Source organism: Fringilla coelebs (assembly GCF_963513975.1).
Source record: "Fringilla coelebs genome assembly, chromosome: 3".
NCBI lineage: Eukaryota > Metazoa > Chordata > Aves > Passeriformes > Fringillidae > Fringilla > Fringilla coelebs.
In genome coordinates this window covers 99,752,284-99,768,756 of record NC_140030.1, presented here as the reverse complement: position 1 = coordinate 99,768,756, position 16,473 = coordinate 99,752,284, and the positions used below count along the sequence as shown (strand labels likewise).

The following is a 16,473-nucleotide window of genomic DNA, read 5'->3' as shown; positions in this document are numbered from 1 at the left end:
GATCAGGGATCCCAGGTAGTCCCGAGCAGGGGACTGGGATGGGCAGTCTGGGACAGTCGTGGCTGCAGCACACTGCTCTCCCTGCACTGGGGTAACCCTGGGGTGGTGGGGCTGCCTGCCTGAGTGCTTGCCTCCTGTCTTGGGAGGGCTGTGTGCTGCCAGGTTGCTGCAGGAGCTGCTTCAGGATGAGGCTTCATGTTACAGCTTGAGCCGAATTAACAGCTGCCAACATCAAAAAGAAGTCCTGCTGCAGGCAGTGTCCTTCTGCCCTTTGCTTGGTGCTGTCTGGGGTGTCTTCTAATCCCCACACAGGGCAGGTTGGTTCATGGGATGGACAAAAGCCCACGGGAAAGAAAACTAACAACTTTCTTGGGCTGGGTTAATGTGCTGTCAGCTCCCTGCATGGCCCTGAGAATGTGGGTGGAAGAAGGTGGTGAGGGGGCAGCAGGACTGACCTGTTGTGGCAGCGGCAAGTTCAGCCTCACTGCAAGCTGGAAGTGTATCCATAACTGGCTTGTTTGAAACAATCTCTTTCAGCTGCGGCCGTAGGAACCACCTGGCCTCCCCGTGCCTGGAGACTGGCTCTGTTCCTACCTACCTGCCTGTACAGCCACGGGACACCCGGACAGGGCAGGAGAGAAAAATCCTCGTCTCGCCCCTTGTGCAAACACTCTGACCTACCCCTGCCTGACTTCCTTCAAGGGACAGCTCTTTAACCATGACCTTCTCGTGCTGGCCTGCTCCTCTGCTGGACTGCTGCGCTCCCTGGGCTCTGCTGTGATGGGAATGCCAAGCACTGCTGAAGCAAGGCAGCCGCCCTCGCTTCCTCCAGAGCGCCGCAGGAACCGCGTGCGCTGCTGCCGCCCAAGCCATGGAAGCGGGGAGGCTCTGCTGCTGCTGGCTCCTGCACGGAGTAACAGAGCCACAACAGCTGGGACTAACAAAGCCTGCCTGTTTGTGTTAAATCAGGGATACTGCTGCAAGATAAGGAGATTCAGGTGATTGGCTGACTTATTCTACTTTCCATGAGCCAGTAGTTGAGTTCTCCCTGCTAGGAATGCACAAACTGAGCTGCAATGCTGCAATGCTGCAATGCTGCAATGCTGCAATGCCTTGTTTTTCCTCCTGGACCCAAATGAATGTTCACCAATATTTCTAGCTCCATCCCTCTGTGCATATTTGAAAAAAACTTGTTCACTTACCTTCCTGGCTGCTGGAAAAGGTTTTCTTGATCAGGGAAGTGGTGTGGCCATACGTTCCAGGCTCAGTGTCCCCTGCTTGTCTGCGGCTGGTGGGTCTTGGAAAACAAAACAGAAGTGATAGGAGGGGAGGGAGCAATGCCTGCAGAGTTGGGGAGACACTGCAGAGCAGAGTAAAGCTGTTCTGTTTGTTTTCTATCTTTTCAAGTATACAGCAGCCTGTGTAATTTCCTGGCTACAAACTGCAGCTCTTTTCCATCCGATGCCAGTAGGTTTGTTGACTGAGCGTCACTAGGATCACTCATTTGGCCGTGCAGTCACTCCAGCACTGTCCTGTCATTCAAAGATGAGGTATAAAGCTGGTGGTGTTTTGAGTAATTACAGTTTTGTTAAGCAGGACAGGCTGGGGACATGTAACACACATAGCAGGCACCAGGCACTGCTGGCAGCCCTGCACGGAGGAAGTTGGGCAGATGCCAGGAGAGGAGGATATCAGACTCAAAATACAGCACTGATTTTCTGAAAGTTTTGTCCCTACACCACTTTCATCACTGAAATCCAAGTTGAGAAGGAGGTGCAGGGAGGAAAGCATCAACTGTATGTTATGGAAAATGCAGATTAATTTGTCGTTGGGTTTTTTTTGGTTTTGTTTTGTTTTTTCAGGTTTTTTTTGGTTTTGCTAGTCTTGGTTTCTTCAGCCATCATTAATCTCTGCTTAGACAGCCATTTGGAAAGGCAATCCATTCCCAGTGCAGTGGAACTGGAAACCTGGAGGTCACATTGTGCCATCTTGGCTTGCTGACTGGCTGCTCACCCTGCCATCCACAACCTGCCAAGCACCCGGTGAAGTCCAAGGGAGCACTGCTTTCATGAAGAACGAGTCAAGTAGAGAAAATAAACTAAACTTCCAATGCCAGACCAACTGGGAACTCTTTTGGGAGATTCTCATCATCCGGGTAGTTTTTCCTCCACAGTGGATGTAATCATGTTTGACTCAAGTAGTGTTTTACTCAAGGGTGGCTTCCAGCTACGACAGCGGTGTAGCTACGAGAATAAAAATGTGAACGCTTTTGTGTAGCAACCAATTTCTTCACTGCCACAGTGCAAAATCTCATTTAGCTTTGATAATACAAATAATACATTCTAGGCATAAAAAGCCCTTTATTACTGATGAGAACATAAATAATTAAAGAAGAAGCTGAGATTTTCCCCATGATTTTGTCTTCCCACTACCAGCCAGAAGACAGCTATGCAAGCAGCTGAGCACATGTAAAGCAACTAAAAGCACCTCTCCTCATCAGCTTTCTCGAGACATTTTTAAGCTGCAGTAATGCAACTCTCCCATCACACTAAGCTTTATTGGTTCAGTATAAGAAACTAAGAAACTTCATTGGAGACCAGATTATGCCGGTTGCAAAAGCGGGGGGATTCTTCTGCTCTTCGACCCCATTATCTCCTCTGTAGTGTCTTGATCAGCTTTCTTTCACACAGCCTTGGATTCTGCCGAGACCCGCAAATTGCGTTTTTGGCTGCCAAATTGCCATAACCCTTCTATTTTTATATTTTAAAAGAGCTTAAAACCCTCCATCCTCTTTGGATGTGTCTTTAAAATTGACCAGTACTGGGAGGATTTCATGTATATCCAAAGGCTTAGAAGAAGATGTTACCTCTACTGAGCTTCTAGTTTTACAGTCAACAGACATGAAAAGCCCAGCGGGGATAAAAGGAACTTAACCAGTTCAGTCTAATGCATATAAATCTACCTAAGAGCTCAAGGCACTGGAAGTACTCAATGCACTACATTTATCTGAGTCTAAGATACAGAAATGGGTCTTCAGCCCACATGCCACATGTCCCATTTTGATGCCAAGTTAATATGAATTAAGAGACTGAGATGAATAAACAAGGTCAGTCTGGGCTGGGCCAAGTTGAATCAATGTAAAATAATTGTCAGTATTTTCTGTCAGCAGGGCTGGTTTATCTTGGCTCAGGATTCTCAGCGCTATAGATTATAAAATGTTTTCAGTGGAACAGTTGGCAGACATTTTATTGATTTTTCTTTGTTTTGTGAATGCTGGAAAAATTTCCATTAAGTATACATGCCATTCATGTGATGAAGCCAAATTGCTTTTTCAAACTTTTCTTTCTTCAAGTGTGCTAATGCGTTAATATATTAGCAATCTAATTTAATCAAGAGGACCTTTGTGTGGAATCAAGAGGCCATGGAGCACACCTTGATGCACTTATGGGCTAAGAAGAGTTAATTTTGTATTTTCGAGGTGCAGTGTGCACACTGACCGATTAATTTGCCCCTCTGAATTTGGTAATGTATTATCTCAGTTTAACAGATGTAGAAATTGAGAGTGCAATTTTGCACAAAGCCATCTATATCAGCCAGCTGTTGCATTCTTGAGGCACATGTAGCTCCTGGGCTGAGCAGTAGCAAAGAAAGAGAAGGAAGAGAAGAAAGAGAAGGAAAGAGAGGGAAGGCTGCAGCAGCCAGGCAGGAACAGTACTGGATCCAGCTGAGCTACTGGATCCTACTTCTGACATGAATTTCCTCCACCATATCACCCATCCCTGCATCACACCTATTAACAGAGTTAATTTGGAACTGAAAACTGCTTAGGCAAATAGAGCAGCTGGTAGGATTACACCTGAACCTGGCAGACGTTATCCCTCAGCCTATACTCCTGCTATTTTATGACTGGGTTTGCTTCCTGGTTAAAGAGGACTTTAGAAACAGGTAGAAGCCATAACAGCAATGAATGCTTACTTTATTTGCACAGAACAGTCAGGTAGGAGCAAGAAAGCCATTTAATGTTGTTTTTTATGTGACACACAAAAGGGGATGCTGTGGGATAACTCTAATTCCCTTCCTCTATGCTGATTTAATAACCAACATACAGAACTGAAAGATGCTGTTAGAACTTCCTAAGGTTTGGTCAGTGATGCTACAGATAAAAAATATATAGACATGCTCATAAGATTAAATAAAAACTTTGTAGAGAAGTAGGAATGTGTCTATTTTTAAGGACATAACAAGAAAGATTTATGGTAAAATCATGGTGATGATTGATAAACACTTTTTCCTTCTATCCTAATCGCTTGTATTAAAATAATAGATAGCCTAATTAAAATGGGAGTAGTTCTGGTTTGGAGGATGGGGACTAGGTAGATGGATAATGAGCTAAAAACCCCTCCAACCCAGCTTCACACACTGCCAACAAATGGAAGATACTTAAGCCCACAACACATTATGGCAAGGAAAGAGAATGACACACTGTTGGGGAGGAAACCCACACTGCAGCTACCAAGGCCAGTGGCAGAGGAGTGAGTGCAGTCCCAGCTCTGTGTGACTCTGGTGCCAGACTCTGACATGGTCCCAGACACTCTCTGGTTGACTCATCCAGAAGTGAGCTGTCTCACAGGCAGCTCCTTTGTGTGGCTGAGAGGATCAGCATGCTACCTCGGTCCTCTGAACAACAGCATCCAGAATATCCTCCTCAAGTGCAACCTTCTGCTGCAGGGTTATGCTGATTGAAATGTTTTCATAAACAGATAACAAAAGTAATGGGAGGACAGGAACTTCCAGACTAAAACATAGCTGACACTTGGAAGGAGAGAAGGCAATGGTCAATGCCAAGTGTAAGCCAGAGGAGAGATCTTTATCTTATAAAATTATTCACTGAACTGTGCATTGTTGGTGGTGTTTAACTGTCCTTTTTATGTTAGAGTGAAAGAAATCAGGCAGCAAATGAATCACTGCTTTCTGGAATGTTGTCCTGAAATCTTTACTGCCCATAACTTCTTCTGTGTGTGTATGGCTCAGAAAGCTGACTACAGCTCTCCACTAGCAGCAACACCCCTTTTGATTCCATAAAACATCATGGAGCTAAACCAAGAATAAGTTCTTAAAGAAATAAACCCTTGAGATTGTTTTATGAATGATTATTTTGTTTCCAGCCTCTTCTGTCCATTTTCTGTTCCTGTCTTCATCCCAGGTTATGGCTTTCCTGGTTAAGCAAAGGAGATGATGATGTGAAGAGTTAGTTGAAATGATTTTTTAATCACACAGCCTGAAAACTGGGCTCCAGTAACACATATGCAGATGTCAAACTCCCTGAAGGGCCTTAGAAACAAGGTTTATTAGGCAAGTGAAACATAAGTGTCTTCTGCTAGTCTTCACAGGGCCCTTGCTTGTGACTTCTGCCGAGATGTAACTCATGAGATATGCCTCAGCTGTCCCAAGAGCTGAAATACAAGGAAGAAAGGAATATGTGCTGGAGACGAGCTTCCAAAAATTGAGTGAAATGCAGATTTGGGACAGCATCTGGGACTGATAGGGTATTGTGTTAGAAACACAGTAATGTAGTAATTAGTGTGACTAGCTGGTACAAAGATGTAAAGCCAAGGCAGATAACAAGAGACTCTGAAAGAAGAAAGAACAGCCACTGGATACTCTTGCTGAACAGCTGCAAAGTCCTGGTGTAGACAGAAACTTAAAGAACCACTGCTACCCAGAAGAAGCCAATTACAAACCCAGAAGTCTCTGGTAATGCTGGAGTATCTGGGACAGAGAGATGAAACACTGCAATGACTGCAGAACAGAGAACAGCCCTATTTATGAAGGGTCCCAACACTAAAACTTCCTTTCTTTATAGAGATTTGTTCATATGAAGAAGACTGATGCAGACTTGGCAGCAGATGCATTGCAGAAGAGCAGCTCTGGGAAACTGGAGGCAAACCAAGCCACAGTTGGGTGCTAGTAAGCACCTGTGGCTTTCTTTAAGCACAGGGAAGAAGTGTTGGAGTCACCTGTGCCTCAGCAGGTGACCTTCCCACCTGGCTGGTGTTGTCACAGGGAGTGCCTTTGAAACCTAAATTCTTGTTGGCAGGCTTCAAGCAGCTGTGGCCAGCCGGGAGAGCCGTGAGAAGTTTTCTTCCATAGCATTGTAAGCGGCCACCAAAATCTCCGGCCTCTCCCGGCAGAGGTCAGCGGCATCTCCGGGTGTCCGCAGGTGGAGGAGCTGGTGCATGGGTGGGAGCTTGCTTTATGCTCTCCAACCAAAAGCCTTGGGAAATCCCAGCCGTTTATGCAGCTCTGGTGACTGCAAGGAGCCACTCCTGAGGCCCAGCAACTTACGGTGACCCACCTGGGTAGGTGCAGGCAAACGTGGTCAGGTGGGGAGCCCAGGAGTCGGGGCAAAGTTGAGCTCTCAGCCTCTCCCGAGATGCCTGATGAAGGCAGACGTGGGACTGCCAGAGCTGGGTGAGTCACAGCAACCTCCAAAAGGAAATGGGTGAGCGAAAGGGAGGGAGGACAGCGTGTTTATACCTCGGGATCAGAGGCGTGTTGGGAGTAGTCTTGGCTCTGGTGCGCTGCTAAAGGAGCTCCTTTTACTGGAGCACTTGGAGCCCTCTGGAGACAATGCAGCCTCCAGCATGGAGACTGTCTTTGTAATGTGGCCATATCAGTACAGTGGTATCTTCATCCCAAAAGTTAAGAAGGAATAACTGTGCAGTGTATTTTTAAAGTCAGGCCCACCTCCAAACCCATTAGATAGCTCTGAAAGCTTTAGAGCACTTCCATATCCTAAAAGTTGTAGTCAATGTGTAAAATAAATACTTCACTCGTGGTGTGCAGCTGGTAAAATGAACACAACACTGCATACTGAAAAAACTCAACACCCCCATGTGAGGGGAGACAGAAAACTAGTTAACATACAGATTTCCAGAAAGAGAAGGAAATAGAAAATGAAGAAAGAAGAAAATGAACCATGTGTTCAGCAAAGTTATATACGAATGGCTGGGATGAATGTAATGTGGAACTTCAATGTCGTACTCACATCAGATTTACTAAAAACATTCCTACTGACAGTAGGCACAGGAAGTAAAATAAATCTATATACTACACATTTATGTACTCACTGGGAACAAATAACTGTTTTTTTTTTCTTTTCTATGAAGAATGCATAAAGAAAAAGAACAGAAATAAATGCTTTTTGAATCTTTGCAGAAGAGCTGTTTCTTTTTAATTTCCTATCCCTTGCAAGGTGGTGTGCAGGTTCACTAGCAAAGGAAGTGCTGGAAAAAAATCCCAATTATCAGAACTGTTGTTTCTCTCATAGCTAAGTTCAAGGTTTTAATCAGCTTCAGAAGAAGGGCATTCTCAAAAGATCTTCCCAGGGATTTTGATTACAGGCTAGTGATTTGCTTACAGAAATCTGTAAAGATCACGTTAGGTTTTTTAAAGTTCTGTTCACCACCTGCAAATGTTAATTTGCTGTGTTTTCATTGCTGTATTTCTCTTTTCTCCACATTCAACAAGCAAGGCTGCTGATTTAATTTGAAAATGGTTGTGCTAGTGTGTGTTAAAAGCTTGCAAACTGTCTGTGTTTCTGGAGATTTCATTGTGTCTATGCTGTGTCCTCTGGGCTCCCAGGTTTTTCTTAGTTTTTAGTGTGTTAATGTTTTACTGTGTTTACAGTCATGATGCAGACAACAACTGCAGGGGTCAGGAAGGTTCAGAATATCAAACATACATTTTGAAACCATTCACAGCTCACCTGTGGGAACAGCTCTGCGTTGGTGGTCTGTCGGCAGGGCCGAGGGCAGGCGGGTTGTACCTTCCTCCCTGCTCTGGAGATTGGTCAGGAAAAGCTTCACAAGATGGATCTTCTTCATCTGACTGCCCCAGAAGTTCTGTTAAGATGGATCAAGATATGGTATCACACTTACTTCATCTGAAAGTACCAACCAAGCTGTCAGCTGTTTGTTTTGGATGCCCATAAGGACAAGGGTGTCCTCTCTTGCAGGGCATCAAACTGAGTGGAAACCCACATGCTTCCACAGCTTTCACCCTTGGCTTCTCCCTTGAAAAGGAGGCCAAGTAGCCAATGACCAGTACCAAGAAACAGGTCCAAGAGTTTTTGAAAGACACAGAGTGTGTACTGACTGTAGATAGCAAGGGAAAATGTATTCTCTAAATTGTCAACTACAGAAGGTCCAGTTGGCTGCCAAAGACTGCTGCATTAGCCATAGGGATCAAAGTCTTATCAATTGGACCAGTTCCCCAGAGGAGTATGTGTAACTCCTTCCTTTACAAATAAAGACTTCCCTTAGCTTTGTTTTAAAATATTTTGGTTCAGAATTAAGGCCTGAAGTCTTCTGAAGTAGGTGAAGCATAAGCATCCAATTCACAATTTCCAGTCATAGCCCTGTGGTAAAAAAAATTCTTTAAAAATATTGGAACCACTTAAAAATATAGAGGAGGAATTGCATATTCTAGGTGTGAGACATGAAATAAAAAAATAAAAAATTTAATCAAACCGCAGGCTAGCAGAGTTTGGATTAAGGAAAAAAATCCTGTTACAGATAAAGACTTTAAAAGATTTTTCTCAAAATCGTAAGACCCTTTTGCATTTTTTCCTCCTCTAATCCTGTTCTTCTCCCCTTGTTCTCTGCCTTCTTGGATCCTGTATAAGCTGATCTGCAGGATACCCGTGGTGGCACCATGGGCAGCGGGAGGATGTAAGAGCCTGGCAAGCGTTGCCACGCTGTTGGTTTACATTTTGTCTGGAGACCCAGAACGCTCGCTGGCTTAGGAGGGCAAATCTCCTCGTAAGCCTTTCTGAACCTCTGAGTCTTAAAAATCCAGTGCTGTGGGAGTGCTGTGGACTATTTCTGCTCTTCATGCCACCTAAATACTACTGGCATCTGTGGTGTGAGGGAGGGTTAATTGTAGCAAGGTTTGGCTTTCCCAGGCAGCCTGATGTTGTCTGTCTGTGCTGCTGGTTCCCACATTTTCAACCATTCCCTAATGTGGGGAATGGTAGAAAATGGCCAGCTTGGTTGAAGGCAGCACACCTCAAGCATGCACACCACACTGCAATAAATAAAGGTGCTAAACCAGCACTGGTGCAATTTCTCCTCCATCTTGAAAAAAAGAATCCAAAGAGAAATAAAAGTAGAGGAGAAAACCAGTGTACGGGCAATGCTTTAACCTCAAATCCAGGGCAATTAAGGGAGGTTTCTCTGGAGATGCTTTCTTGGAGCCTTGCAGAATGAGAAGCCAAAAGAATGAGAGGTACAGTATCAAGAACTTATAAATGTTTGTGAGAAGCTGCTTTTCATATACATGAAGAGCTCTGGGAAAGGGCTTAAACACAATTCCTGTTGATGGGGAAAAACAAAAGTTAGGCAAAATCCACTGCAGGTCTTGTGGCACAAACTTTGACAGCCTCTGCTTTGGAGCACAGCTCTCGCTGCTGCGCTCCCACCTGGAATGTGGTCCTGAAGAGCCTCCCTCTTCACTTGGCCAGAGCTCGTTAAGAAACAGAATTTAAACCTTTGAATTTGCAAAATGTGAAAGCTCAGATGTACAGTATGAGTCGAGCATCTGTAATTAATTTTTCTTTTGTCTTTTTTTCTTTTTCCACTTACTCAGTAACAACTAAGACCTACATAATTTACCCCCTTAAAGCTACAAACTTTCACCAATATATGATGCCCATGACTTCTCTTGAGCCACCACTCCTGGGGTGGGGACATTTCAGAACATAAAACCCTGAGAGATGCTGAAAGAGGAGTGTGTATTGAGAAAAGAAACATATCAGAATTGGGTCAACTTTATCTTGATCTCTTTCCATCACACTACTGATCTGTGTTTTCTTGTCTCTGCTGAGAACCAGTGCTGAGTAAATCCCAGTCCTCACACCAACCACTTCAGTGTAACTCATGCATGTGCTCCAGGTGGTATCAAGCAGCTTTTTAATGTGGAGTGGGCTACAATTTGGATGTATAGAGTCCTTGGGTGCCATATTTCTAATATATGAATGCTGTGAGCAATTAATTACAGCATGGCCAGTGACTGATATTTTGTGCTGTGGATGTAGCACACCTACACCTTGTTAAATAATGCTACTGGATCCATGGAAACCTCATGGACAACAGAGCAGTCTGTCATCTGCAAGCACAAAACCAGGGGAAGAGCAAGGTTCTTACCCACAGGAATCCAACTAGATTTCTCTGCACTTTCATATCTAAAATAAATATCTGATATGTTAAAACAGTTATGAGCATTGAACCTATTGTGGTCTGGGGATACAGCTGCAATATGGATTCCAGGAGTGGTTCAAAGCCACAAAACCATCAGATATGAGCTATAGAGTAAAGACATAAATATTTTTGTTGTGGGACACGGACTCTGCTCCCTGTGAGAAGTGCTAAAGCAGGAAAAACAAAGGCACAAGGAACCCTGTTTAAACAACACAGCCCTTCCCAAACTATAGAGGCACCATATCCCACTTTTAATTAGAAAGGGAAGGATTTCGGCAACAATGCCACAGAGCTGGGAGAGGGTGGTGGTCCTCACATCTAGATGAGGCTCTGGCTAGGATTTGGTGCTTGATGGAGACCTTTGTGCTAGCACTGGAGAGATCATAAGTTTCACCTAAGAGTTTGTTTTCAGGCAATCCGAGATATTCCTCTGCCTTCTTGCTGTTCAAATTCTAAACTATTATTTGCTTAACATGTTATAATCTGGGGATTTCAATTTGAATTTCAAAAATCTGAGAGTTGGTATTGTGCTAATGTAGTGGTTTCATCATTAAAATAATTTACCAGATGCAAGAATACAAATATTTTGTGCTAAAATCTTTAAAAAACTCCCATTTGTTGTGATCAATATTGGGATAGCATTGTGTACACCCAACCATACAATGACCCAATGCATATTATACATTTCCAAAATCAGGTGGCAATTGCTATTGCTACATCTCACACCTGCCTGAAAGGGCCAAGTATCTTTCTTTACAAGTCCACTGAAAGTTCTCCTATGCTTTAATGAGCAGGATGCTCTCTGGGTAATGCATGCAGGTGATGAGATATCACGCCTTGCCTGCCCACACATCTGTCATCATTTAAACATATCTATTCTCTTTTGAATCTGTGTCTGCAAATGGAAAGCTGTTTCCATTCTCCAGGATCCTGCACTGGACTTCCAGGGATAAAAATGCATTTCAAAATGTGCAAATCTGTGGTAAAAAGAGAATCTCCTTTTAATATTGTTTGCAAAATTGACAGCTCTACTTAACAGCAGCCATTAAATTATTTACAAAGTAGCAGCTGCTCTTGTAGCAGCCTTTTTTGGGCGTGAAAAATAAACTAGTTGATAAGTGAGAGATAAGCCATTTGACTTCCTCTTTGTGTGCCTGGCATGGTGTGCAGAGCCAATTCTGTACAATCTGATGTTTACAGAGCAATCCTCGTGTACGACCTCCTTAGGCAACAGGGACACAAGAAGCCTTTAAAACGCTGAAGCAAGCATTTAATCAGAACTCTTCATGCTGATCTCTGAAAAATTCAATAAGTTAAAAAAAAATGTAACTCTTTCTAAAGATAAAATATCGCTTTTTTGCTTCAGGAATTGCAAATATATCCCAATGAACTCCCAGTGAACCACACAGACTTCAGCCACATTGCTGTTTTACTAAAAAAAAATAAAAAATACGTAAACAGTGGTTTTCCGAGAGAAACTAACCAAGGGTCTGAAGAAATGCAAATAGTTAATTCAAGTGAGTGCAGTAAAACTGTAGACTTTACTAACAATCACACTTTCTTTCTCTTAGGCATTTAAACAAATTAATTTTTTTACTTGAATGGCTAATTTTATGCAAATAAATTCATATCTTCTCTTATTATGCAATAGCCTTTTTTAAAAATTAATTATTTTTTACCTATTGAAAGCAAGCTGTCATGATTTTATGATCTTTTGGGATTTTTTTAAAGGCAGATAACTGCTGCAGAAGGCATGAGATTGAGCATGATTTCACACATTATCAAGTTATGATAACTTAATTCTATCCCAGGTTTTCTCAAACTACATAAAGCTATTTCTAAAGCCACTGCATAAAATTCTTCTGGTATCAAAATCACTGGGAACTTCCATTGCTGATTTGAGTGTGGTCAGCTCTAGTTTCTGGCTACAATTGTTCTCCCGAAAAACGTCTTTCTAAATAAACATATTCTAATAAAATTGTTTTGTTTCAACAAATTCCTGCAGGGAAACCACAGAGCTTTGTTTGTGAGTGTGGAAAAATGTGACTCTAAACTTCTTTGCTTTTTCTGGGCTAGTTTTCCATGGATTTTTATTTTTAGATTATTTTTGTGTTGTTTTGTTAATTCCCAAAGCTGACATGTTTGCATTTGACAAATACAAATTGTCGAAATATTGGTGTTGTAGTACTTCTAAAACTCATTGAGAACAGCTGTTACTTTTTAGAGAGCTGGATAAGATTATTCCTGAAATTAAATCTGAGTATCTCCCAGTTTTGTTGTTTAACAATTTGATGCCTGAGAAGATAAGGCGCTTCAATCACTACTAGTAGAATCAATCCTTAATAGTAGCATAACATGTCATTATTTCACTAGTTGGGTAGTAGAGGTATTAGCAGCAGTAAAACTAGTGGGTGTGCCAGGAAATTTAAGAATTAATATAAAAGTTATGTGATAAAACTAAAGAAGAAGCTAACATTTATAAACAACTGCTTTGTTTTGTAGCCTTTTTGGTAGTGTAGACAGTTATACTTCACTTAGCAGTTTTCTGCAGCTTGCTGTGAAATCTGGCTTTAAAGCTTTCTGCAAATGGAAATGCTGAGTCTTTACTAGCATTGGTTGAGATTTCCATCTCCATTACTCGTTTGCTCTGCTAGAATCATACACAAAACTAAGCTAACCACTATACAGCCTGAATAGTTAATTTTATATCTCCCTGGAGCCTAAGTAATCAGGTTCATTAGGAACTACCCCAGCAGTGCCAATATTAATTAATTTGAAAAAAAAAAAAGGTGTGTCTTACAGTGTGATCCAGATGTGGTAGTACCAAGCTGTGGTGAGTCTCCAGCTGGAAGGGACTGAACAATCAAGGATTTGCTTCAATTCCAGCCCGTCGCACTTCAAAGGCTTGACTGGTGTCAGCAATAGAGATGCTGCACCTCTAGATGTTATCGGGTTTCCCAGCCTGTGGGAAGTTTGCTGGGCAATCCTGGCAGTGGGTGAGCAGCTCTCCCCTCCCTGTGGATGCCTGTGAATCAGCTGGAGTGCCAGGATGAGCAACCTACAGCTGCTACTGCTCAGCAATTACAGCAGGCACAGGAGGGAAGACAGTCCTGGAGACTAGGCAACGTCTTTGTTTGGTAAGTGATGCTTTAGACACGGTCTTTATTTCCCTTTTTTTTTTCCTTTTCCTTTTTTTTTTTTTTTTTTTTTTTTAATTTTAGGTGACTCTCTAGAAATAGCTGCTCTAAAACAAAGCTGTGGAAGAGCTGCTGGCGAGCAGAGACATTCCCATTGTTTGGGGTGAAGGCTGCAGCAGTGGAAATGTGGGCGCGTGCTCCCGAGCATCCCAGCGAAAGCACTCAGGGAAGATCTCATTATTCATAAGTGATGCTCCAGAGACTCCACATAGGCAAAAGCGCCTCTGGCATTGCAAGCCCCAACCCACAACGGGCAAAGCCGGCACTGCCGAACCTGCGTGTTCCTTCAGCTGCTCTCCGTGCCGCCCGTGCGTGGGGCACACCCTCTGCTTGGCACTTCCAGCTCAGGGACCCAGCTCCTCCACCCCTGGCTTCTGCCCTTCAGGCAGCCAGAGCAGGGAGAAGTGCCGGCCAGACCGGAGGCAGGTAGGCTCCGGGGAGAAGAAAACCATTTCAAGGGGTTAATTGAAAAAGACAAATCTGCAAACACGAGATGCAGAATGGGAGCCTGCAAATGAATGCTGCCAGCTGGAAGCTGGCCAAACTGATAAAGCAGAAAAGAAATTGAGGGTTAAATGTTTTGGATGCTGAAGGCTTGGAGTTCAAAGAGAAGCTCAAGGAAACTCCCAGCCACCAAGTCCATACAAAGAGGCTCTAGGCAAACACAAGCCTTCTGCTGGACGGCTTTATCCTAAACAGTTTCCAAAAGGCAGTGGTTCAAATGAATGGTTAAGGGATATCTTTCAGCATCTGGGAGCTCTTTTACAAGGAAAGATGATGCCCACAGGTGAGCTGTGGCTGAGGGGCAAAAGGAGTTGCTTTCCACAGGGAAGAGGATGAGAAGTGCATCTGCCCACGTTGGGTTGCAAGAACAATGTGTAGCTGTGGATCTATTTTCATTGCTTGGTAGAAAAGGCAGAAGGGAGCTCATCCTGAAGGCCAGGAGGTGACGGCAAGGCTGGAGGTCACTGCGTTCCCAGGAGCACCAGCTCCTGTCCACATCAGGAATGGAGTGCTGATGGCAACCTATATTCCACCAGTTATATCATGACTGAAGGATTGAAATAGAAATTTTTTCCCTAAATCACAGGAAGAAAACACCTTGGGTGTTTTGTTTTTTTTTTAAATCTGGTTTAGGTCTGAATGGGCTACTCTTTTCCATGTGGTGAATTGGGAGCAGGAAAGCCACCTTTTTCCACTCAGGATCAGGAAGCTGGACTCAAAACAGAGGATGGGACAACTGGTGATGTGTTTCTCTGATAGAACACTCTCTGTGCCAGCCCCTCCTTTTGTGGTTTGGTGACAAGGACCCTGCATTTCCCATATTGTCCCTCCCCTCTGCAACCAGCCACCTTGGCACCTCAGAAAGCCTTTTTTTTTAAAATCAGCTCCTAGTGCAAGAACTGTATTTATGGATGGCAAAGTAATATCCACACTTTTGGAGCAGGTGCATAGCTATGCCACAGCATTGGAGCAAGGCTAGAGTTCAAGAGTTAGGTAATTGTATCTCTCTCAAAAAGGAATTGCCTCAGACCAGTTAATTTGTCAAGATAACGAATTGCAGCAATTCTCCTCATTTGGAGCTGGGCCACTAACACTGATCTGAACTGTATTTAAACTCTTGATGACAGAGACTGAAAAAGATATTGCAATACTGGAGGTACAGGTTCCTAAAGCAAAACTGCATGTACAGCTAGAGCTGAGAGGCAGCAAGGGCATGCGAGTACACATCCTGCACATCCCTTAGAGATGAAGAAATTCCCTGGGGCACCGACTCTGGTGCCTGGGCAGGCAGAGTTCATCTTGAATCTTTGGGACTGATTGAGGTCCAAAAAGGATAATGCAGTACCCATCAAGTCTCAGTTTCTGCAATATGAGATAACACGAGGAGAATTTTTACCTCCCCCCTTCCAAATAAAGAAACATACCCCAAAAATACTCATTTGAAGTTATTGAAAACTTTCTGGTAGTAGCAATAAAAATTCCTCTGAGGGCCTGATGCTGGTATTCCCATGGCATTGTGTTCTGTCATGCATGTCAAGTATGGTTGCTGCCATACTTTTCTATGCCACAGCAGGCATGAACAAGTTTGGAGGAGTAAAAAAGCAGAAGAAAGCTTCAGTAAAAACACAGGCTTAGGCCAATGACTGTCCCATTTCTGATGAAAGTTAAGTAGACAGCACCAGGTAAAATGAAATTATGTATGTTCTTGTGCCAGACCTTCTCCTCTGGCTGCCAGGCATTCCTTCCTCCACAAGAGAGACATGGACCAGAATAAATCCTGTACATTGACTCAGGGAAAATGAAAGGAATCTCTGACTCCTGCCTTGCACTGGCACACCCTCTCCATGAAAACAATGGATTGAAAACAAAATTGGTTGTTAACTCTGTGACTTTGTCTGTGCCTTAAAAAGCATGAGCATGAGAAATTAGACAGATTATTTCAGAATATTTCTGCTCAATAGCCTACTTGGGAATGAAATTACTTTCTTTCTTATGTTATTCAGAATAATCATTCTCTACCTGTAAGTGCACTTAATTTAGAAAAGCAAAGTGGCTTTTATTTTGGAATAAGTACATCCACAGGCAGAGTTCTTTCCAAATAGCTAATCTGGTCATTGCCACATGTAAACAATTTATGTAAACATAAATTGATGAGGATGGTAAAGAACTCATGAAGGTATGGCCTGGGACTCCTTACTCAATTTGCAAGCACTTACTTAGACCTATCTTCCTCAGGGCTATTATGGTGATCAACCGACCTTACTGAGAGCTAGGTTCAATTTAAACAACATAGTCATATGTTTGAAAAAGAAATGAGCTTTTAAAACTGCTGTCCCCCAAGTTCCAAGTCTATTTTACTTTGGTTGATCCTCACTTTTAAATATCTGTCAAGTGGTAATCTAGGATTTAGTAGATCTCAGAACTGCTGATTGCCCATGGGGTTGGGTCTAAGGCTGGTAGGGGGTGGAGGTGAAGTGTGCGCAGCCTCTTCTAGAGCAGGTGAGTGGCTGCTG

General features: G+C 43.2%; 1 protein-coding gene across 1 annotated transcript in view; it reads right to left on the bottom strand.

Annotated features, from left to right (window-relative positions):
• The window catches only part of WDPCP (WD repeat containing planar cell polarity effector), a gene marked incomplete at both ends in the record, with an annotated part of 101,980 nt that overhangs the window by 6,352 nt on the left and 79,155 nt on the right, over nucleotides 1–16,473 (bottom strand). The window contains 2 exons of the mRNA XM_084201938.1: nucleotides 1,203–1,297; nucleotides 7,769–7,904. Coding sequence (XP_084058064.1) covers nucleotides 1,203–1,297; nucleotides 7,769–7,904 — 231 coding nt within the window. The remainder of the gene's footprint in view (nucleotides 1–1,202; nucleotides 1,298–7,768; nucleotides 7,905–16,473) is intronic.